Source organism: Lissotriton vulgaris, chromosome 10, assembly GCF_964263255.1.
Source record: "Lissotriton vulgaris chromosome 10, aLisVul1.2, whole genome shotgun sequence".
NCBI classification, from domain to species: domain Eukaryota; kingdom Metazoa; phylum Chordata; class Amphibia; order Caudata; family Salamandridae; genus Lissotriton; species Lissotriton vulgaris.
Genome location: NC_141698.1, coordinates 984,248,104 through 984,272,980, shown reverse-complemented (window position 1 = coordinate 984,272,980; position 24,877 = coordinate 984,248,104). Strand labels below are relative to the sequence as shown.

The window sequence follows — 24,877 nt, the reverse complement described above, 5'->3', positions numbered from 1 at the left end:
AAAAAGTTCCTACTATGTACCACTAATAAGAAATGTAAATAAGTGAACACAAAATACTAGGATATTTCAGGAGTCTGTCTAAAGCAATTAAGATGAAAAATAAAGACGACAATGTTGTAAAAGTTAAGGGCAATGCGCCCCAAAACAGTCTTTAGTCCTGGCATGGCAGCACCGCTGTCTCCAGATCGTATGTGATCAACCTAGAAAAAACTTTTCATGAGTATGACCGAGGGCCTTCACTCCAATGACATGTTGGTGGACAGGAGCTCATGGTGTGGTTGGGCAGAAGTTGTATACTTCCACAGAAAAGTGCTTTCCCTGCATGCAGCAGTTTATCAAGCTGTCTGATCCAGCAGTAGTATGGCTGCCTAGTGAGGCTCACTAACTCGCATTAAGTACCAATTTCAGGGCACACACACGGCACTGTAATGCAGCTAAGGTATAATATATAAATAGATCATTTACATTGACTGATTCACTCTGGCAGCTGCACAGACCCCTTTCCCTTTCCATCTTCAGCTTTAGACTTGAGAGTAAAGGTGTGTGTTTAAGAGGCCCAGAGCTACATTTATCTACTTGAATACTTTAAGTCTGCCTTGACCGTACAATTGTTGCCAAGCTTTTGTGATCGATAAAAAAGAGCTTTCAAAAGGGCTTAGACCCCACCCACATGTTGGTTTCTCCTAGTGGGGCATTTGATTTGGCCGAAGTTGTGTTCTTACACCACCACTAAAAAGAGGACTTCTATTGCACTTTTGGCACGTGGCAAAGCTTACACTCAATACAGCTAGATTGAGTTAGTTATGGTGGCAAGCCAAAGGTAAAGTCAATAGACCTGATGTAAATATTGTGAAAAGAATATGTTAAAGTCAATAGGTATTTGAAGGTAGATTGGTATTTTGTTACATGGAATCTCACAGATTTCCTTAGTGGGAAAAGTGGTTGGTTGCCCCCTGTGGCAAACATGGATATATAATAAATAATAATTCCTATTTGTAAAGCGCAAACATATCACACCTTAAGGGTTTCAAGGCACCAGGGGCCGTCGTGGAGATTAAGTGAGCTATTGCCCAGCATCACATGATGCTGAGCTGTCACTGCCGGAGATCGAACAGTGACCCCGTGTTCCAAAGTCAGCCGATCTGGCCGCTGCACCATACCTCTCCTTAGGATATAGATTTTCTCTTTCAGAATCCTTGTAAGGCCCGCCTAGGGGGCGATAGTATTTTGCTTAGCCACCTGTAGTTTTGTATACCTTTCTAATTGTATGACTGTGTGCCTGATGGTTGCCTTCTAGAAAAGCTTATACTCAAAAGAGTAGGCCTGTATTGGTTTTGATGACAAGCTATCGGCCTGCCCGGTGCACAGGGAAACGTTCTGTCCAATGCCATGGGTCTGATCTGCTTAATATGAAAAGTTATTACAAGGGCAGTAAGCCTCGCTTATTTATTTTGAAAAACATTTGTTAAAGTCAGTGCATCTTTAACAGTTGGTTGTTATCACTTTGTGTTACAGATGATAGAGGTATCATTTTATGCATAATCTCACACTTAACTGTAGTAGGCAAGGGTTTTGGCGTTGGCCACCCACTCTGACACACCTGGGGAGTTGGTGATTTAATGTAATAATTATTTTTAGAACCTGTTTAGAGGGACTTTATATTTTTTGCCAAGTGTAACTATTTGTAATTTTATAACTTATTGGATGATGTCTACCAGTTTGTGCACACTTGGTAGGCCTGTGTTTTATATAGTGTCAAACCATTGACTAGAGGCCTTATCAGTTCACTGGGAAAAGATATGTCAGATTCTTTGGGTGTGATCTATTCATAATCAAAAGTTATCACACAAAGCAACAATGCCTGACTTACTTATCGTGAAAAGTATTTGTTAAAGGCACTTTGCTTTAAAGGGTGCATTGTTATTACACAGTGTTAAAGCCTGCAGGCAGGTATTTTGTTAGACAGAATCTCAGTCTACAGTATTAGACAAGGGTCTTGGTGTTGATGATCCACATGGACAAACCACTGGGATGGAAGTTCTGTACTATGGTAATCCTAAATAAGTTCTTTAGTAGGAATTTGCTTTTTTTGGCAACTGTGATTCTGTACATATTTGTAATGTTATTATTGTATACCCGATTGTTGCCTTATAGTTAAGCTCTTACCCAACACAGTAGTTCTGTGTTGGTTATAGAGATAAATGGTATGACAAAGACAGTTGGCCTGACATGTTGATTGTGAAAAGCCTACGTTCTAGTCAGTAGGCAATTAAGGGTGGATTGTAGTTATTCCACATTAAAGCCTATAGATGGGTATTTTGTTGCATAGAATATAAGAGATGTCCATAGTAGGCAAGGATTTTGCTGTATATTACCCCCTCGGCCCAACCTTGGGATTAGAAAATGTACCTAAGCTCAACACAGTAGGCCTGAGTTGGTTATGGTGACAAGCCAATCATAGCAGCTATAGGACTGATTGGTTGGGAAAATGTATTACAGATACTATTGGTTTGATCTGTTTAATATTAAAACGTATGATAAAGTCAGTAGGCCTGATTTATTTATTATGTAATACATATGCTAAGGCTAACAGGCATTTTAATAGGGGATTGTTTTTGCATCATGTTAAAGTTTGCAGTCCGGTATTTTGCTACACAAAATCATACAGATTACCTTTGTAAGGAAGGATTTTGGTGTTGGGTACCCCTCTAACAAACCCTAAGGGAGGTCAAAGATTTGCATTGCAATAATTCTTGTTAGAATCTCTTTGGAATGTCTGACAGGTTTAGCTGTCTATCAGGATTGTGTTATAATAATCCTTAGATAACACATACATCCATATATATATCCATGTAGATACTTGAAGGTCCCTTGGGTCAGCCTTCTTCTGCCATTGGTTAGGCAGTGTATCAGTTACCCTCTGCTTCTATCCATTGCATGGATTAATGGTTCAGCCGACATCAGCCATTGGCTCTCCTGCCTCTTTAGGCTGCCTCTCTAGGATGCCTTGGAATTCTAGCCCCAGATGTGGCATCACTGTTGCGTATTACCATCCAGCCGAATTTCATGAGATCAGAGGCAGAGCAAACAACCACTTACTGAGGCAATAGTCATAGCGTTTTCATATGTAAAAGGTTTTATCAACAACAGCTATAACATGAACAATAGCCATAGAAGCTTCCCTCGTGTATGCAATTTCTGCATGCTCTACTTAACACAGCTGTATTCATCCGTGGTGCAAGGCCTGGTCCCTCAGTAGTTCTTAATTTGACTAAGTTGTTGAGTACCTGGACCCCTTGACTGCAGATTTTCTTAAAGCATTGGTAGGCGAGCAGATCTGCTGCTGCTGAGTCTTTTCGGTTCAGGGGCCTGGCAAATATGAAATGGCTAATATTCCAGCCTGGTTTGCTCAGAGGCTCCACACTTTCTCCATCCCCACAATCACAGGTACTTCTGGTTCATCAGTGCTTAATTTGATCAGGTGGTTGCAGGTGGGATCCACCAGCACACTTTTGGGGGCAGCAGCACCTATTTTGACCCAGAACTGGAGAGAAGGGAGTTAGTCAAAGAAAAAAATAAGTAAAAAACACGAGTAAAGGAGGATGCAGGGATGAAAAATGACCCACTAGATTGAGATGAAGAGGCAGGTAGCGACTGCTGGTGATTTAAAGAGGCATGAGGTGGAGCAGCCTTGGTATTAGCCACTCTGGTGGTCAGAGCAAAGCTTTGGGCCCTGGCACTTATGTTTTTTATACTTAACCACTGTGGTTCAGGGACTGAAACAGTGGGCAAGGAGCCAGTAGAATTTCCGTACCACCGATTACATGCATGTCCTTCTGCCCAGAAATGAAAGCGGAGATGAGCATGAATGATTTGGTGTAGGCAGAGCAAAGGGGGGAAACATGCATGAGGGGCGGTAGAGGGTTTTAGAAATGTGACATAAGAGGTTGGAGTGCTGTGTGAGATGGAAAAGGGACTACCCCAAAAGTAAACAAGGGGGTTACTGCAGTGCTCAAAAGCTGAGGTATGTAGGCGCTCACAAGATACCTTACTGTTGAATTACTTTTAAACCGAAGCTCAAATGTCAGCTTGTATAGGAGTAGGTGGCAGTTCCAAAGAGTCCTGTTGACAAGAGAGGGGTATCACTTGACTGTGTAGAGTGTGCCCTGATAATGGAGCCCTAAAGGAAATCTTTTGCAGTAAGTCAAACACTCAAAACCAGATTGACACCGCAAGGAAATCTGAAGAAATTGACTGTATCTGTAATACTTGGCGCAACACAACTCCAATAGAAGTCAAAGAAAGGTTTGGTCTAGTTCCATCAAGAGGAGCAAAAAACATCTTTGCCATAATGTTTCAGATAATAATTGTCTCTTTAATTGAGTAGTGTGCTATTAATGGGGAATCGAATAGCATTAGTGGCGACAACGTCTGCCTGTGGGATAGAAACTTCTTTCTAATATTTGATATTGGTAAATGAGGACCAGAGCATGCTACATCCTGTCCCAACGAAAGGGAAGACGATGCCATTGTAATAATGCATATTTTGTTCGTTCATACAAAACAATGGCAGGTTTTACAGTATAACAAATGTTGTACAATGCAAACATATTGCTAGAAATGCTTTATTTCCATGTCACAATTTTTACAGAGTATGTGAATCACCTTTAGGTGCGTGCCACCTGCTCCTGACTACTTTTTTGTGATTTTCTGAAACAGCCTTTCTTAATTATTTTTCTTCCCCTAATTCTGAGTATACATATATAATGAATATACAATGTGACCCACCTTTTCTTACAATACTATACTTTTTCACAGGAGGTTCATAAAGCCAAACTTGCTACAAATAGCAGCAATTAAAACTGGAATTGAAAAGGAAATTTAGCCAAGACAGGTATGCAGCCATAGATATACTTTGATTTCATTTCACTATGGTACACCACCTGGCTTGTTTAATTTTTGTAGTTAATTTTCACCTACATTTTTTTTGTGTGCGAAACTACGCACTATCATTTCCCGCACGTTAAACATCTGAACATTCATCATTCTATGGTTTGCAATTCATCGAGTCAAGCATCATTTTCTGTATACATACAGATCAAAAATAAATGATTTTTATGTGCCAAATCATGTTAGTGATTGAAAATCATTGCTGTTTCAATCACCTGTGTAATGTATACTAATAAACTATGACATGATGTGTAATGTGGAGTAAACTGAATAACCTAGGGTTTCTAATGCTAACAAAGCCATTTTGTTTTAGAATTTTTTTTTAATGACAAATACCAACATGTGTGAGCATTGAATTACATCCTGTATTATCAACTGCTTAACACCCCTTGTTGTTAATGGTGGGTCATTTTATGGTTTTTGAATGCATGGATCCCTTCCATTGCTAGAGAATGTGATGGAAGGTAATGCTTTGTTGATAAATTCGGTTCTTGGCACTACTTCTGATAACAATGTCTTGACTTGGGTGGTACACACGTTTTAGCCAGTGTACAAGACAACAATATCTCCACCGAAGTTTACAGTGTTCAAGACGTGCTGTGACTGTCAAACATATGTTGGTGAGGGGCCCACACCATTTGTGCATGACACTCAACTCCAAGTAATGTGAAGAGTGCCCCCTCATGCACATGAAGTCGATCTGGGACGTGGAGCAAAGCTGTATGTAGCCAAACACCAAATAAAGTCCAGGACCTACAATTCAAGGGTGCAGACTCGTTCCTGCTCCTCTGACAAGTCCTCCTAGCCGTCAAGGTAATTGATTACGTTCTAATTAAAATCCAGTAGGATGCATAGGAAGTTGAAGGAGGACTTAAACTTATCCCTCCACTCTCTGTCTGAAGAGAAGTCAGGAGTGATTCAAGGGGCCAATCAAGCTCAATCCCAATTGCTGAGCCGATTCCTCAGCTGGTCTCATTGCGCCCCGAATTTCCCGGGCCATCCTCAACACAACAACAGATTGAGGCCATGTTGCAAATTTTTGGCACTTTTCTATTTCCTTCTGGCATGCCTTTAGGACCCATGGATCAACAGGGGTCTCCAGATGGATAACTTCCAGCGGATCGATCTCTAGCACCTTCCATGGCACTTGAACCTGCCTCTGGTTCCTCACTAGCTCTGGTGCCAAGTTCTTTTCCGGTTTCCTTCTCAGTTAACTTTGATCCCAATGTTTCCGGTGCAGGAAATTGAGCCTCTGCCCACTCCTGTGCCCTACCTTGAGCCGAACCTGCTTCAACGCCGACCAAGCCTTTCACCTACTCCATTGCACCTAAACCCCATATGCTCTGATTTCGACAAAACATTTCCCTATTCATCAGAGGCTTCATTTATTTTTCACTTGGACTCTAATCAAACTGATAATGATAATGATGATGATGATGATGGGTATGCTTTACTCCAAAACTACAATGATAATGATGATGATGATGATGCTATATGAATTTGAAGGAGGTCAGTCAGCTGGCTAACTCCCCCTGATCACGGGTTGGTTTCCCCCATTGGACCGTTAACGGAGGAGAGACCATCATTTGCTGTGTTGATTGGGAAGTGCAACTGTGGTCCTGGCCCTACACTTCCTTCAGTTAAGTTAAGACAATTTTCCTAACTAAGGTTTTGCATCCTGGGCCAGCCTCCTCTCCTCCTTTGAGTCCTTACTTCCATTTAAAGAGGTCCTAACTGAACTTTGGTGGGTACTTGGGAAAAGACTTGCTCCTGTCCACCGGTGCACAGCTAGGTGGCCAGGCATGCAGACCGGTGCTGGGCAACCCGGACTTCGTTGCGCAGCACACGTCTCCTGAGAGTTTGTGCTCCAAACTTCCACCAGCAAAGTCAACTCAAATGCATTTCCCATTACACCGTCATATAGGGAGTCAAAACAGACTGAGGCATTGAGTATGCACACCTTCTCTTCTGCCAGCTTGCAGTTGAGGTCAGTGTTGTCTGCCTCTTAGGCCACTATACATATGCCCCTTGGGAAATAGCCAAGAAAGATCTTGCCGGTGGTCTCTTGAGGTGTTTCGGGTCTCTTTGGCTGAAGTCATTCAAGATTGCCAGGAAGCTGCTAGAATGTCATTATGGGTCGCCTGGAGCCTACTGACTGCTTTGGGCATGTGGTGGGCACTAGGATAGTGCTCTGCTGCCTTGCCTGGATGAGATAAATTTTTGTGGAAGCCAGCAATATTCTCTAATGGGCATGTCCTTTTAATGGCTCTGCCTCTGCAAAAAGGCTGACTATGCCCTTGAGCGCCTTAAACAAAGCAGAGCCATAGTGTGTTCTGTGGGACTTTCTACTGCTCCTTAACAGCTTCCTCAGACTTGACCCTTCTGAGACTTTTCCAGAGGGCTGGCATATAGACACGGCAAGGACAAGCCACCACAGCAGCAGTCCACCCAGCCCTCTGCCTAGTGGCATCAGACTTCAAACTGCTTTAGTTTCCTCTTCACTGCACACAGCCACCCTGTGGGAGGCCAGATCAGACATTCTCTTCCAGGGTGACAGTCAAATAAAGCTGACCATTGAGTCCTCCGATCACCCGAAGGGCTACTCTATACCCTTCCTTTTAAACCCACTTCAATTTCCTACCACATGAGAGAGGTTTTCAGAGGAACACCTATTCATCTTGCTGCAGGTGGTGGAACTCTACTGGTCAAAAGGGCTCTTGTGAGGGTGCTGTCCTTGGTAGTATGCACAGGTTGTTACTCCCACTATTTCCTTGTACCGAAGGAGGACGGGGGCTTTTGTCCTATTTTGGTTCTCCTTCCTCTGAATGCCTTCTTATGTAAGAACAAATTCAAAATGCTCACTCTGACGCTAATCCTCTCTTTCGTGAATCTGGGTGACTTGATGCTTGTCTAGGACCTGGAGGATGCTACTTTCATGTGCCCATCCTGCAGGCCCTCAGATGACACCTAAGGTTTCAAGGTCAGTTGGGAGCATTTAAGTTTCCTGTACTCCCTTTTGGCCTTACCAGTGATCCCTTATTGTTCACAAAAGTGATGGCTATCTTCGCTGCCCATCAGAGGTTGGGAACACCAGTTTTCTCCTACCTTGATAACTGGCTGTTGAAGGTAAGCTCAGCATAGTCGGCAAGCACCTCCAGAGAGTGATCCTCATTATGAGGTGCTCGATCAACAAGCCAAATTCACAACTGACTCCTTCACAAAGGATTTCCATTTTTAAGAGCAGTTCTGGATATGGTGCGTTTCAGGGTCTTAACTCCTCACATCAAGGATATGTAGGCTATCCTTTAATGTACCTTTTAATTGAGATAAAGTGGGAATGTCGATTTTAATGTCCAAGGAATTGTAATTTGAAACCCTCTTTCATTCAAAAGTAATATTTTAAGTCATATTTCTAAAAACGCCACTTTTAGAAAGTTGGCATTTTTTTGTCTCAAGCATTTGGTGCCTGCAGCCAGTTTCCCGGGTCACATGAATAGGTGTAACTGGCAGTTGCTCTTTGTGTATTGCTCCCAGATATAGAGACGCAGGAGAATAGATGTTGGAAGGATGCACGTTCTCTGGCTTGAGGAGCTGTTGCCTACCACACTTGCACATCACAAAGGCTCTGCCTGAGTACGCTAGTCTTTTGTGGCCCCAGTAAAGCTGGGGCCAGGGCAGCGAGGCAGGACATTCCAAACACATCTGGGGTGGAATCCTCCAGAGCCTTCTCCTACTTCAAAGTGGGTAACAGGTATAAATATTGGACCCTCTGGCCCAACTCTTCAGTGCACCTGTAGAAGACTTCGAGGGACTGCTGTGCTGCTCTGCAAGAAGGCTGCTATTTTGTTGCCCCTTGCCAGAGTTTAAGGGCTGGACCTACATCTTGAACCCAGAACCAACAGAGTAGCGCCAAGAGCTAGTTGGCTGACCTCCTGTTCAGAGACTCTGAGATAGAAAAAGCTTCCAACCACCTTGAACCCAGTTCCTGGACTCTGCTGTGAGTCCTACCCTCCACCGAACCCTCCCCCTTCGAAGTCATGCCACCCCAGTCCTGAGCCCAGCTGTGGTCGGAACTGGCGCAGCTTAACGCATCTCCTTGCAGCTCCGATTTAGAACCTCTTCCGCACAACTCTTACCCATCTCTGGACTTCTCATCGCAGCCCGCAGTCTTCTGAGAACCACTGCTGCGCAATGCATCCTCGATGCAGGCCTTGGCAATGCAAGGCCCTCGTTGACGATATCCTCCACAACAATGCAGGACTCTGCATCACACCCCTCCAGCTTCCTTGGAACTGCCACTACATGACACATCTACGACGCAGGATATCTCCATGCAACGCAAACCAGGATTTAAGAAACTTTCTTCAGCTGGCCTAACTTGGTCCCTACATCTGGCCCTTGCTCCATCGTGGTTGTCCTGAACTTGGGTCTTATAACCACTGATGGCGCTTTGTGCTTCTGAGCACTATTTTTACTTGCATAAATAATGTATTACATTTTACTCTGTTTTTTAAATTGTTTTGGGATTTTTCCTATGTTGTCGTTTCAATTTATTATTGTTTGAAGTGTTGCATAATACTTTACACATTGCCTCTAAGTTAAGCCTGACTTCTTTTTGCCAAGCTACCAGAGGGTTGAGCACAAGTTAATTTGGGGTTTGCTTGTGTTTCACCCTGACAGTTTGTGCTAGCTGCTTCAGTAGGTTTGATTCGGGCTGCACATATCTTGAGATCCATTTTAAAATTGTACTAAGACTGAGGGCTTCAGACAAATCATTGCAGTAAATAAGATCCTGAATTCGTGATTTATTTATCAATTTGGGACCTCTAGATGAAGCCATTGCTGTACTTCACCTAACCATAATTGGTGACATAGCTAGAAATGTTCTAGATAAGCTAGGAATTGCTCAATCTAGCCCAACAATGTCACAACTGAGTCTTTCTTTAAAGAACTATCATCATTTTGGACTTGGACAAAGTGTTAAATGCTGACCCAAAACTTTGCAAGCATGCAACATCCTCCTCTGATTGCATGGAATATGTCCAGGTGCCATCCAAGGAGGGGTAGCATTTCTTTAATCCCATTAGCAATTAGTAAACCCTATATGAATTTTTTTAATGAATGTATCTTTATCTATTACAACAGTAAAGACCTGTGTTTAAGAAATTATGCAATCCATGTTTTGCTACCCACTTAGGATTTCATGGAGTTAGTGAACAAGAACCATCCTAAGAGTGAAATCCCATTTAGCAATATGAACTTTGTAAGACAACAGCAATCTACTGTAGCTTAGAAAATGCTATCATGTATATACTTCATTGTACCTATCAGTTGGTAGCATTATATTGTTGCACAAGAAATCATACCCGTTCTGTCTTTGAAGTTATTGATGAACAAAAATGTCGTCCCCTTGGAAATTGACCCCAAATGTTCTCATTTGCAAAGCAGAAAGTTGCAGTTTTGAACTTCCCTTACTGCTGAAACCTAACTCAGAATTGCCATCCAAAGAAATAAGTGCAAACCAGGAGGACCGGTAATGTCCTTGGATGTGTATCGATATCAGCAATAAGCCCAAAAGTCACCTAGAACTCTGCAGTAGCTATAGGATAAAATGCACCAAACATAGATGAATAAGTACAATTTTGATGCTTTATGACTAACTCTGGTGTTTCTGATGGATACTTCTAAGGGCAGATTCTTCAACTTAAAATCCTTCTCGGGTGTCAGACTGGATCTGGAAAAATGTCTTCAGCAGTGCTCCCACACCCCACGTGGTGCTGCTCTCTAATGCACTGAAATTGACGGAGTGTTATGTTATGTTATGTTATGTTATAAACCGTTTTGTAGCGCGCTCTGCTACTTGTGAGTATCCTGGCGCGGGGAAGGGATCAAAGCGGCATAGAACAAGACAGAGAGAGCATCCTCTTAACCTGCATTCATGCAAAAAGGTGGGTTTTCAGATGTTTTTTAAAAGCAGTCACTGTCGGCATGGAGCGAAGATGGAGAGGGAGGGCATTCCAGGCCCGAGCCGCCACCACAGACAGTGACATACCACCCAGTCTGGCGCGTTTGAAGCGGGGAAGAGACATTTTGAACAATGAGGCAGATCTCAGGGTGCGTGCCGGGATGTACTTGGTGAATCTTCTCTTCAGATAGGAGGGGCCTTGGTCATGAATTGCGCGAAACGCTAGCACCAAAGCTTTAAACCGAATGCGTTGTATTACTGGGAGCCAGTGAAGCGAGCGCAGCTCCGTGCGCACGCTCTTCCACCTAGGAATGTTAAATAATAGGCGTACAACCGCATTCTGGACGATTTGGAGGCGATTGACAAGGTATGCCGGAATGCCACTAAACAGTGCATTTGCATAATCAAGGCGGGCCAGTATGAGAGCCCTGGCAACCGACTCTCTGGCCTCCCTGGGGAGCAGGGGGAAAAATTTACGGAGCATTTTCAGAGTGGCAAAACAAGTGCCGGTGAGTTTTTTGATGTGATACTCAAATCTGAGATCCTCCGTAAACCAAATACCCAGATTTTTTGCAGGTCTCCCCATCTCTGTTGGGCCAGGAATGTTTGGGGGCCAGAGTGTGCTCTTGAATGAGGGGGGAAAGGAGCCGTAAAAGAGCACCTCGGACTTGTCCTCATTGCACTTCAGCTGGGCCTGTGTTAACCAGCGAAATACTGAGGACAGGCATAGATGAACAGTAGATGTGTCCAGGTTGTCATCAGGCCAGGTAAACAACAGCTGGGTGTCATCAGCATACCCTACAATTTTAGCCCCGAACTGTTCAGCCAAGTATACCAGAGGTGTAATGTATACATTGAACAGAAGGGGGCTAAGTGTGGACCCCTGCGGGACCCCCGTAAGCAAAGGTCTTTGCTCCGAAGCATACGGAGGGATCCAAACTTGCTGGGTCCTATCTAATAGAAAAGAAGAAAGCCAATCAAGCACCACTCCCCCAATACCAATGTCTGACAGCCGGCCAAGAAGGAGATCATAAGGGACAGTATCGAAGGCGGCAGAGAGGTCCAATAAAATTAGGACCGCTCTGCCACCTCCATCAAGACACTCCCGGATGGCTTCAGACATCTCCACCAGGGCCGTCTCGGTGCTATAAGCGGCCCGAAAGCCCGATTGGGCCGGGTGGAGGGCATTAGATGTTTCCACGAAGCTCTCCATTTGTAGAAGAGCAGCCTTCTCACAAATTTTTGTGAGAGCAGGCAAGAGGGAGATGGGTCGATAGTTACCCGGGACCGACACATCTAGTCCTGGTTTTTTCAGGAGTGGAAGGAGTTTAGCGTGTTTCCAAACCTGGGGGACCACGCCAGTGGTCAAAGAAAGATTCACCAATTGCGTGATCTCACTATAAACAGTCTCCGCCACCTCCGAAAGCACTCGGGCAGGGCATGGGTCAACAGGGGAGCCCGATTTAAGGGACTGGAGAAGACGAAGAACATCCTCTTCCAAAACCTGTGCAAAAGTGGTAAGTTGGTGCACAGGGAGTGCGGGAGAGGGTGAGCAGGGATCGGCCACAGAGCGATCAGCGGAAAGTGCCTCTAAAAGGCCTCGCTGGATCTTCGCTATTTTAGTTATAAAAAAAGTGGACAGCTCCTCACACCATTGTGCAGAGGACGGGAGGGCCATGGCTTCCGCCACAGGGGACACAAAGCTTTTGACGATCGCAAAGATCTCTCTGCTGTTATTGTTGGCCTTGTTAATACGCCCGGCATAATAGAGACCTTTAGCGACCCTAATGGCTCCATAATAGTTTTTTTGTGCAAGTCGAAGGGCGGATTTAGCCTCGGGGCTATACTCTCTCCTCCATAGGCGTTCTAGTTTCTTACAGCCCTGCTTCAGCTCTCTTAGTTCTGGGGAGAACCAGGGTTGGGAGGGCGCGCGTCTGGCTCTGGTCAGCACTGTTTGTTTAGTAGAGGCAGTCGCCGCCTGCCCTATCCATTCATTGAACTCCCCTACTACATCGTCCAAACATCCCTTGAGATGTGGGCGAGTGTTAGACAGGGCAAGTCTGAACGCAGGTATATTAATTTTTTGACGATGGCATGTGGGGGGCGGGGGGCTGGACTCTGCCAACTCCCAGCTAAACCTGACCAGGTCATGATCCGACCAGGATGTTTTTTCCACCAACACTGGCTGGATGGGGAAATTCGTACATACCAGGTCAAGTAAATGGCCACCCACATGCGTAGGCCCCGATACCCATTGAACTAGCTGGGCGAGCTCCAGAATTTCCCCGAGCCTACGAGCTTCAGAGGAATCAGGGGTATCCATGTGAACATTTAGGTCCCCGACCAAAAGAAACTTAGGAAAGCCTAGTGCCCGTGGGACTAAGTGTTCTTCTAGAGAGTTGAGGAATTGGGTGACTGAGCCTGGGGGCCTGTAGATCAAAGATCCACCTAAGGTGAAGTGGGGAGAGGTTTTGATGGAGAAATGGAGCACCTCGCCCCCAAAATTCTCAGTAATAGGCTCAGTTTCAAAGCTCCATCCCTCCTTGAACACCACAGCTAGTCCGCCCCCTCTACCCAGGGGGCGGTCCGCTCTAGCTATCTTAAACCCCCTGGGGATCGCGAGTTCAACGCTAGGAGCGGAGGTGCAAGTCAGCCAAGTCTCCGTAAGGAACAACAGCTCCAGTTGGCCATCTGAAAGTAGTTCGAAGATATCAGCCGCATGCTTCACTGCCGATCTGGCATTGATCAGTCCCGCCCTAATGTTGGTAATGGCGGCATTACTGGCTGAACGTGGAGCGAGAAAGGGTTGGGGCTGGAATGCACACGTAGTACATCTTCCCAGAGCATTAGCTAGGTTTGCGCGCGTGCACGGCGAGTCCTTGCTATGAGGGGCAAGTCTCAGAAGATCCGCGCGAGAGTATTGCAGCGTCGCTGAGCTAGCCAGCGCAAAAGGAGGCCGGGCAGGGTGACTGGCCCTGGGCCCGTCCGGGGCACGGACGGGCACAGACGGGCCCTCCTTTGGCGCTCCTTCGGCGCGCAGTCGGCGTGCCCGCTGCGCGCGACCGCTGCGCGCTCGAGGGCACATCGCTATTTAAAGGCCAAGCCCCTCCCCGAGCTGGACCGCTAACTCGAGTCCAGCCGGGAGTGGAGCTCCATATAAGTGCACCCTACCCCCCACCGTTGCTCCCTCCTTCTTCCCCCTCCCTCTTTCCCCTCCCTCTTTCCCTCTTCCTCTTTCCCTCTTCCTCTTTCCCCCTTCCCACACAGTCACATTTCTTTTTCATCTGAGCTTTCTGACGTTGGTGTGCAGTTCTGCTCCCGACATCATCTTGAAAGCGAATTCCAGTGTGCTAGTGTATAGCACCCCCACCCAAAACTGCAGGTTTTAAACCATACAACAACAGCAGAGAATAGATGTCTTGCAAGAGTTGTATATCTCTGGGCTTGGGTCATGATGTGAAGTTAGGCAACAAATATGCCCTCAAGCACCCAAAGGACAGAAAGGCAAAGCTGTACATTTCTGAACACAAGAAGCAGTTGTGGCCTTCGCATAAGTCCCTTTCCAAGTCAGAGGCACAGGCTCAGTCTCGCCTCCGTATCAGTTCCCTTGGACACTAAATGAGGAGCTCGTGTCTTCCGGTTAGTCAAAATCAACATTCCAGCACAACCATAAAAAAACAAAGTGGGACTCGACCCAGTCACGCCACTCTGAACCCGAAGAGAAGGCACAGGGGCCTTATGATGTGAGTGGTCCACCTTCAAAGTCTACGGTCATGGAACATATTCCTCCAAATATCCCAGTGTGCCTGGAGTTTCCCAGGGCATCAGCAACACTGCAGCAGATTGAAGCCTTCAAAGAGGCCATGCTGCAGATGTTTGGTGAGCGTTTGATTCCGTCTTGTGCGCCCTTGAGCCCCAAGTGAGCTGTAGGGCCCCCCATCTGGGTGTTCCCATCCTAGGTGCCATATGACCCCTTGGGACCCACTAAGACACTGGTACAGGATCCCAGTCTGGCTCCAAGACCTGCTTCTGTCCTTTTCACATAGACACTGGTGCAGACACCACTGGTACCACTGGTACTGAAAGAGGATCTGATACTGATGTCAGACACCAAATTGGCAGATTACAAACCTGCAACCCGTCATCATACTCCCTGAATCTAACCTGGTGCATCTATGAGAACGTACATGTGAGCAGAAGCACCATTATCTTTTTGATTCTGAATTAGATCAAAGGACACCCCACTTTGTAGTTGGTGATCAGATGGCTTTCTATCCCCTCTCTACATAGTGTTTTTCTACATGTATTGGCAAGAGGCCAGTGGGCTTGACACCTTTTCTGGGATAAGGCTTGATTCGCCCCTTGGGCCACCAAGGGAAAACGGTTGAGGTTCTGAATTTAATGCTGCCATTAGTCGAGACCAAAAGAAATGACCTGAAAAGAAAATGTGAATCCTGGGCCAGATACCTCTGAGCCCTTGCTGCCTTTTAGTGAGGCGCTCACTGACACCTTAATGGCTACTTCTTCAAAGATCTCTTCCTGCCTGCTGGTAAATCGACAGCTGGCCATGTGTCACAGGCCAGCTACTGCTGATCCTGTTTTTCCTATCAATCATCCTACTCCAGAGGGACTTGTGGTTCAGGCTTCAACAGGTAAAGTGAATCCTAATTCATGCCCCTCAATTTCTGTTGATAGGGAATCCAAGAGGATTGAGTCTATGGGTATGCATATATTTTCCTCTGCCAGTCTGAAATGTTTGTCTTTCAATGCTATTTGCTTATTGGATCATTAATTTAAGCACTTGCCCTGTTCAACAAGTACAGTGAGATCTTGCTGGCGGTTCTGAAAGAACTTAGGACTTCTTTGAAACGATTCATGATGGATAATGCACATCCAAATAGGTTATACCTACTGGTCTAGACACTACTGATTGGCTGGAGAGGGCATTTGACACAAATGTTGTACAGGGATGTACAGGCCACCCTCGTGGATATGCCCTTTGATGGGCCACACCTTTTGGGTGAGAAACCAGACTCTGTTTTGGAGTGCTTTAAGGAAATTAAGGCCACAGCTAACTCATTGGGTTTGTTGACCCCTGCCAAGCAGTTAACAGAGCAATTCAAAAAGTTCAGAGGCTACTCCAGCTGTCTGGGGTATAGGCAAAGATACTCCCCCCAATCGTTGCTGTAATCACATCAGTCTTTTTGATGCCATGGACATGGTTGGGCAGGAAGCATCAGGACCACCAGACTCATCAGTCTGATCAGTCCTCTTCCACTGCTGTAACAGCCACTAAACCACCTTTGTTTCCTTTAGTGGCACAAACCCATCCAGTGGGGGGTGGGAACCATAATTTCCTCCCATGGTGGCGATGCATCTCGTCTGACTTCAAAGTGGCTATGCCCTGCCTTTTCATTGTGCCCAAGCAAATATTCCCCCACAACACTGTAAATTTCATAGGCTCACCTGTCCGTTCTGCTGCAAGAGTTACTCTCCACGAATGTTATTGAGAGGTTGCCGGACTTAGAAATTGAGGAGCGTTGTAACTCTCACTATTTCATATGTGCTGAAGAAGGACTGGGGTCTTGGATCTGTTTAGGACCTGTGACCCTTACATGCCTTCCTGTGGAAAGACAAATGCTGGCCCAGATCCTGTCTGTCCTGGACTCCGTTTACTGTATGATGTCCTTGGACTGCCAGGGCCTGTATTTTCATATACCCATCCTGCAGTCCCGTACACGTTACATGCAGTTCAAGGTAGGCCAGGAACTTTGTTTGCCTTGCTTCCTTTTGGACTCAATGTTGCCCCTTAGTTATTCATCAAAGTGATGGAAGTGGTCACTGCCCACTTTTGAGGTCAAGGATACAAGTTTTCCCCTACCTTGACGACTGGCTGTTGAAGAGGGGCCCTCCATATTGAGTTATAGACCACTTCCAGACAAAGGCAAACTTCCTTACATCGTTGGAGTTCACTATCAACTAGCTGAAGTTGCACCTAACTCCTTTGTACAGGCTTCCTTTTATCTGGGCTATCCTGAACACAGTGCAGTTCAGAAAATTCCCTCAATTGTAGTGAATCTAGGACATTTGGGATATGATGCCGATGTTTGAGCCTAGGATCTCAGTGAGTACAGCTCTACGGCTTCTTGGCTTTTTTGCCTCCTGCATCCTCCTCAGCAATTCAGAGGGTACATGCGGGCTCTGTAGTGGAATCTAAAATTCCAATGGGCCCAGCGTGAAGGAGACTTGACAGATGTCTTCCAGATTTCAAAGGAGGTGGCTAACGATCTGCAGTGGTGGCTGCTTGAAGGCAATTGGTTCACCAGCAGGCCCCTCTTGCTTCTCCACCCAGAGGTGACAGTGTTTACAGACACGTCCCTGTTGGACTCTGATCTCTGACAGAAGCCTGGCTTCATATGAGACTACTGCAGTTGCATGACATTTGTCTGGCTCTGAAGGCTTATCAGCCATCCATCACAGGGAGGCTAATGTGGGATCTCATGGACAACATCACCACAATGTCGTACTGCAATATGTAGGGCAGAGTGGGGTCTTGGGTCCTGTGTCAGGAGGCTCTTGGCCTTTGGAGTTGGGTGGAGCATCAGAGCATGTTCCAGATCTCAAACCCCCTGGCAGGTTCTGTGAATGCCAGAATGGACATATTGAGCAAGCGCCAAATGACAGATCATGAGTGGTGTCTACATCCTATGGTGGCGCAGGGCATCTTCCAAAAGTTGGCAGAACCTGGGTTATATTGTTTCTCCACCATCAAGATCAAGCAGTGTTGAAAGTTAAATGCATTTGAGTTGCTGCAAGAACAATCATTAGGAGATGTACTCTGGCTGGAATGGAACACAGGACTTTTGCACGCCTTCCTGCCTCTACTGCCTAGAGTTCAGAATAAGGTGAAGAACCACCAGCCCCAAGTCATCCTGGTAGTTCTGCTTTGGGCCAAGCATGTGGTACCTGGTACATCTAAACATGAGCATCTGTCCTCTGATCAGACTACCATTACAAGAGAATCTTCTGTTGAAGTAGCATTGTATGGCTATCTAACTTAATTTCTCATGTGTACGCCCTTCAAGCCAATGTACAGTTGCTCGCAGCATCTCCTGACTTTGAAGACTGTGTTCTTCATCACAATTATCTCAGATCATTGCATGAGTGAACTCGAGGCACTTTCAGTGCAACCACCAGGCATCACCTTTTTCCCCAGACAAACTGGTGTTGAGGACTTGGGCTGCCTTGGTTCCCTATCACTTTGTGAAATCTATCACAGTGAATGTTCTTTGGTCCCCCCCACCCCTTGCAAAAGGAGGAGAGGGTCCATTGGCTAGACCGTAAAAGAGCTTTAAGCTTTTACATTGGACGTACCAAGTAACAATATGTGCACAATCCACTTTTTTGGGTACGCTGAGGGAAGAAAGGGAAAGCTGTGTACCCTGTTGAGATGGATAGTGCTCTGAATCAAGATCTGCTATGCACTGGACAAGAAAAGAAGCAGCTCCCAGAAGGTCTACTAGGGCTAAGGCTGCTACCACTGCTTTGGCTCATGAAGTGCTTGTCTTTTACATCTGCCAGGCTGCTACTTGGGCATTCATGCACAAGTTCAGGAAGCATTACTTTCTTGACACCCAGGTTCCATGGGAGGGGCCCTTTGCCTACTCTGTCCTGGGGGATTTTTTGGTTTGAGTCTGCCACAGGCCGTCATCAAGGGGAGTTACTGCTTGTTATGTGTGTGAGAAATCTGCAGTTTGAAATATCCATCAGAAGAAGGAGTTACTTCCAGTAGTGCTCTTTGGGTGGATACTCTGTCTAACCACAGATTTCTCACTGCCCTCCCACCTCCCTGTTCTGTGGAGTGGCCTCTTTTTTTATCAACCACAAATGTTCCAAGTTAGTATTCAGCACACTGGTTCCAACAATTGTTTAAGCTTTGTGTCTGAGGGTGCATCAAGGGAAAACAAAAAGCTACATATAAGTGTTGAAATCAGTCACTTCCAGCCAGTATGGAGCGAACATGGAGCTGCACTGTGCCACTTAGTGGTGGACGGGAGCACTGCTGAAAAAAGGGTTCCAGATCCAATCTGGCACCTGGGAAGTATTCTAAGGTGAGGGATTCTTGGCGAGTTCGAGTACCTACCAGAATGTGTCTTACCAAAGGTAAGTGACTTTTTCTTCAACCATATGTAGGATCTGCCATATTGAGTTATTGACAGCAGAAATACCTATTTAACTTACCAAATGCCATTTCAATATGGTGGTCAAATCTCTGGCTCCGGAGAGGTTGTCCGTGTCATAAAGCCAACATATGCTGAGGACGAAATCTTAAAAACGTTAACCATAGATGTTGAGACATATTAACTCCTTGAGGTCCATCTTAAATGTATTTTTGTTAATTAGCATGTCTACCCTGTAGAATGAGAGTCACATGATGCAAGGTTTCAGTGGCATCCCCTTCTTGCTGCCAAACACTACAGTACTCGAATAATAGGTGGGAGTCTTAGAGCAAGTGTGTAGAATTTACTTTCGCCCAATTCTCAGGTCATATTGTCTAGGGTCAGGAAACAACACTTTTTGGTATTTATTTTGTCCACTGAACAAGTAAATCCAAACCCCTGAAGCACAAACCATTTGGCTTCCTAATTAATTTATTTTTGGAGGGCTATACATGTATGTTTGTGGGTGTGCACACCCTCACAAGGCATTCAGCCTGGAATTACCACTTTCCTCCTGCTTCCTCCCCTTGATTGAGTTTGATTACATGCAAATCTTCTCGAGAGTAAATCCTTGTATGAGTAAAAACTGACTTATGCACTTGTAAGCCTTTCTTACATGAGCAAATAGTTTTGAGAATAGGGCTCATAACAGGTTGACAGTGACAAGACGCTGCAGTGTCACCTAGTAGCATATAATGCTTAAGAGACACTGTGATTTGCCAAAGAATGTCACAATATGGTCTGTTGGAGCTTGTCTGACTGTCAGTGTTCTTGTTGCTCTTCATTAGGCACTCTAGGCACTAGACCATGTATATAATCTAGTTTTATTTACAGTGATATTGTGTGAAATTAAATGAATGCTTGAAAGTAAATTTGCTAAAGCATTTTACAAAACAGTTTCTCAGAAACTAAAGTACAAAGTGAGTAATGCAATGGTATTATTAAAAGAAGGGTATATACTGAACTCTTTAATAACCAGAACCCTGGCACTACAAAGGCACAGACGTATTTACAGCCCTCCTACGATTTAAAAAAAAGCTACCTTAACAGAAGTTATTCATTCAGGGAGCCAGTGAATACTCACTGGTATGTTAATTTTTTGGTATAATTTGAGCTTTGCTTGAATCCCAACCCCAGCATAACATCAACCCTGGCATAATCAGAGTGGATATCATCAGAGATCCTATATAAGAGTACTGGCATCATTTGTGACCTCACTGCATGACATCAAATGGCTTAAACTGATTTCTTCCTTTTTAGGTCGAGCATTCAAGACCTCTTGTATATGCTTTAGAATATACTTATATGTGTATTACTTTGTGGGCTCTGGAGATCAGCCCTAGAACTTGTCTGCTTCCGCTTAGGGACTTTTTTTTGTTCAACTGCCTTTATTTAACTGTCTTGATAGAAAACGACCAGCAGAGGTCAGTAAACTACCAGAATTGCTTTCTGCTGAGGGACTTTCTTTTTTAAATTTTTTTGGGAACGGTCTCTGTTTAACTTTATTGATGGAAAACGACCAGCAGAGGTCAGTAAAATACCAGAATCACTTAAGCATTTTCTAGATTCCAGACTATAGAAGTTGTCTTCCACGAGCACCCATAGAATTATATTTTTTTCCAATCTTGTATTTTCAGGGATATGACCACCGAAGCACCTGCTTTTATATTAAAAACAGAGCTTTGGACTATACCATTCCCAGCTGAAAGGCAATATTTCTCTCCATGAGTTCCCATACCTTCCCATACCTGGAATGTCACACAGTTTGGTGCTTACTTTCCCTCCATGTTAAAGAACAGTAGATGTTTCAGCACCCAGGCTAATGTGCTGCATAGCTAAATACATATAAAATCCCAAATGGCGAGACCGATTGCATTACAAATGCTTGTTTTTAACATGGCTGGTAGATGTAGTAAGCATTCAATGCCTTGGAGAAGTAGATATTTTGTAAATGTCCACATCCCAATTGGAGCATTGTGGAATGCACACTGTGTTGCTCCAAATGTTGCAGGGCTAATCTTGCATTTCTAGGATTATATTAAACCATGCATGTTTTAATTGAGTTGCCTAAGCATGGTTTCACCACTCCCTGCCCTCCGTTAGAAAAAAGTGTGTCAAACAAAACTACATCACCGGATTATATGTAAAATGTATATTATGCACTCGAAGATGCCAGAAGCAAGCTTAAAAAGGGATCACTGGAATTTAGGGAAAAGACAAAATTATTCTTACAGTTCAGTACATTTTTCTTTTGCTGTTTCCAAGTAATATAGCTGTTTTGTATTGGAAACAAAGGAAGTGAAGCAATTCACAAAACGTCGTCAGTTTGACATTGATCCCAGTGCCACATCTCTCTTGTATTAGTTAAGCTAGAACTAAACAGTTCAGTCTGGCTTTTGATTTAAGGACCATGGAATGCTCATGTAATTAATTTCTTTGTCTCCAAATTCAACTTCAAGTACGTGCAAGTGTGCTTGTGTGTTGCAGGATCCGGATCTTTACATTTGCTTGCTCGGAAAATGTTCACAATCTATTGCCTCATTTTAAATGTAATCAATAACGGGGTAATTTATTTTTTCTTGAGACCCTGTGGGGGACCTTCAGTTTTGGTACTCATTCCCAAGTTTGTGCATTGGCGGTGAGATGACCAGTAAAAACTCTGCATGTTCCTAGTGATGTATCCTTTGCAAATCTTCTCAGTATCTCCCTAAAATGGCACCATAGTCTTATGTGGGAAGCTGACTGTAAGTATAGGCGTACGACTCAGGGAGTGGCATTGAACTAACAAGAAGTTCAATCAAAGCAACTCACGCTATTGTGTTTCACTGGATCATTGAGAGTTATATCAATTACTGATAGAGATCTGTCAGGAAATTAGTTTTCTGTAACCTGTAGTATTCCTGCTTCGGAGCATCCTTTCATACATTGCATCTCTTCCTATGCATGGTCTGGCTGTTTTATAAGGAGTGCTTGTCCTTCCAGATACCAGACATGACAAATCAATGTCTATTCCTTTGTTCCTCCACTGAACATATTTGCATCAAATTCCATGCAAATATGCACACGTCCTGCATACACAAATCCTGCATGCCTGAACTCTGGCTTATCTAGTCCCTGATCTCTGCCTTCCTCTGCACTGTACCAAGAAAAGTACCTGCACGTTGCTTTACCAGGTAATCCTCTATTGGCACTGTTGTTACCTTGCTCTTCTTGAAACCACATAATTCCATTGATAATATTCAAGTGACACTTATCTGTGGTTTTTCATCACGGAGTACATGTTAGCTTGAAGCATTAATTTAATTTTTGGCCATATCTTATTACTTGAGCAGCAGCGGCCCATCCCCTACCAAAGTGGCAGGCGGGTCGGAGGAGGGAACAGAGGGGAGGGGCTCGTGGGGACAAAATAAAAAAAGAAGAATAATAAACTTCTGCTCCATCGCACACTTCCTGCTTCTGGGACATGTCTCCAAGACTGCACTGCAGCCAACCAAGACGCGGCAGGAAAGCAGCATCAGGTTTGACCTCAGCGCTATGACTTTGTGCTCCCAGACAGACTGGGAGCCTGTGCCTTTTTCTCTAGCCTCAGCTATGCAGCTAGGGAGAAAGCTTCACTGTGTATGAGGTGTTTGGCTGGTCTGAAACGGCTGGCCAAACACCTCATGCGCAGTGAAGGGACAAGGGAGTGCACTACCACTCCCCCACCACAGTGTTATCCCCCTGGACCCACCCCCAAGACTCGTCAGAGTCCTGGGGATGGGTCCAGGGAGATTAAAATTAAACGATTAAAAAAAGGGTTAAAAGTACTGTTTTATTTGCTGGTGGTGGTGGGGGGCGGTGCTCCTCCACCCTAATGGAAGGGCCGGCGCTGTACTTGAGGCTCTGGAATACCCGCTAAAGATACTCTGACCCACACATTATTTGTTTTCCCAACAAATTCATATAAGATATTTTCCAATACTTTTTTCCCTCTAATCGGAGCTGATTCGTTGTCCTTTGCAAGGTGAGCAGTCTCCTCTCCCCTTAATCCGTATCAAGCACGGTCCTAAGTGTTTGACACATGGATGACCCTGCTTGATCGGGATTCAGGTGAGAGGAGACCGCGCATAAGGGGATCGGACAACTTGTTGCTATACAGCAGTACAAGTCACAAGAGAGTTGTGTAATGGGGCAACTGGCCAGCTGGAAGCAAAGGAAGGGCTTTCAATTGAAAATGAAGAAAAAGTAGTTTGTCTTTGGAAAACAAAAGACAATAAAAATGTACATGGAGATCACCCTGCAAAGGACATCAAATCAGCCCTGATTAGAGTGAAAAAAGTATTGGAAAATATCTTACATGAATTTGTTGCTCATCTGTGAACTACAATCTAGATGGCTCATCTTTGAAAATTAAAGTAATTGTAACCCCAGACACAGAAGACTTCTTGTATTTGGACTTTGATCTATATTTTGTACAAATTCAAATCTACAGCTTGTTTATGGACTATTGTTTGGACCTGTTGAGTTGATAGACCAAGATCTTCAAATCTGGTGCTGCTTTGGGACAACCTACCAGTCTTTTAAATGTGTTGACACAGTTTGTATTCCTCACATTCACAAGCTCACTGTTTCCAGATGTTGCTACTTTGAGGAGGCCTGTCAACCAAAGGTCAAAGTATTAGCAGAGAGAAATGTGAATTACAGTTGAAATTGTATGCTTTGAAAACACTAAAGGATAACCCTTGCCTTGAACAGCAGGATCTTTTATAAAACCATACACTCTGCTTTCAGTAGCTTAGAAATTATTAAAACTACAGAAGATAATATCTTTAGCACATAGGGATAACACATGCAGCAGTCCATGCTTTGGTCATATAAAGGCGATCCACGATGAAAAGCGAAATCAATGTACCTTAAAGCTTCCAGGCTAGAAGACATAAGCCAAATGCAATTCATTCATTGGATTCAGAGCTGTGGTGTGTATGCAGAGTTGCCGTAGAATATTGTGGCCACCTGGTTAGCCAAAGCAGAGCCTTAGGAAGTCTCTACATCAATCGTAAAATACACAATGGTAGGAATCGTTGTGCCTTGGTTTCCCATAGCTGTGGAAGCCTTTGAATTGCTGACCACCATCTTTTCACATCAGTGCCAGGTCACAAGGTGATCTGGTAATGCGAGCCAGGATTAATAAGAAGTGTGGTTTAATGAGAGTTACCAGAATGTGTTACATTTTTTTAATGCTCTCTATTTTTTATTGGTACTTCCATGACGAGGACAAGTGCACAGTCAGCCTTCTGGGCATCTTGGTGCTGAATAAAGGGTATTTGTTGTTACCCAACTTATTTAATCAACCTCTGATGGATGAAGGTGTATCTGCCAGTGTTTGAACCACTGACCATGAGGAGACATCCAGCTCTGAAGGATGAAGGTGTATGTGCCAGTGTTTGAACCAGTGACCATGAGGAGAAATCAAGCTCTGAAGGATGAAGGTGTATGTGCCAGTGTTTGAACCAGTGACCATGAGGAGACATCCAGCTCTGAAGGATGAAGGTGTATGTGCCAGTGTTTGAACCAGTGACCATGAGGAGACATCCAGCTCTGAAGGATGAAGGTGTATGTGCCAGTGTTTGAACCATTGACCATGAGGTGAAATACAGACTCCTGGAGTGGACACTTTAGTCCACTAAACCGACAGGCCAATCTACAGTCAGCCCTCTCTTGCAAATGCAGGAAATGTTGGCTGGGCTTCCTGAATTACTTTTAG

At 44.7% G+C, this 24,877-nt stretch overlaps 1 protein-coding gene across 7 annotated transcripts in view; it reads left to right on the top strand.

Annotated features, from left to right (window-relative positions):
* The window catches only part of PHF14 (PHD finger protein 14), a 1,195,141-nt gene that overhangs the window by 1,103,413 nt on the left and 66,851 nt on the right, over window positions 1–24,877 (top strand). For 2 of the 7 annotated variants that reach the window (XM_086941988.1, XM_086941986.1), the window contains exon 19: window positions 4,819–4,894. The exons of the other annotated variants lie outside the window; for them this stretch is intronic. In XM_086941988.1, coding sequence (XP_086798114.1) covers window positions 4,819–4,860 — 42 coding nt within the window. In that variant the 3' untranslated portion in view covers window positions 4,861–4,894. The remainder of the gene's footprint in view (window positions 1–4,818; window positions 4,895–24,877) is intronic. 7 annotated transcript variants of the gene reach the window in all.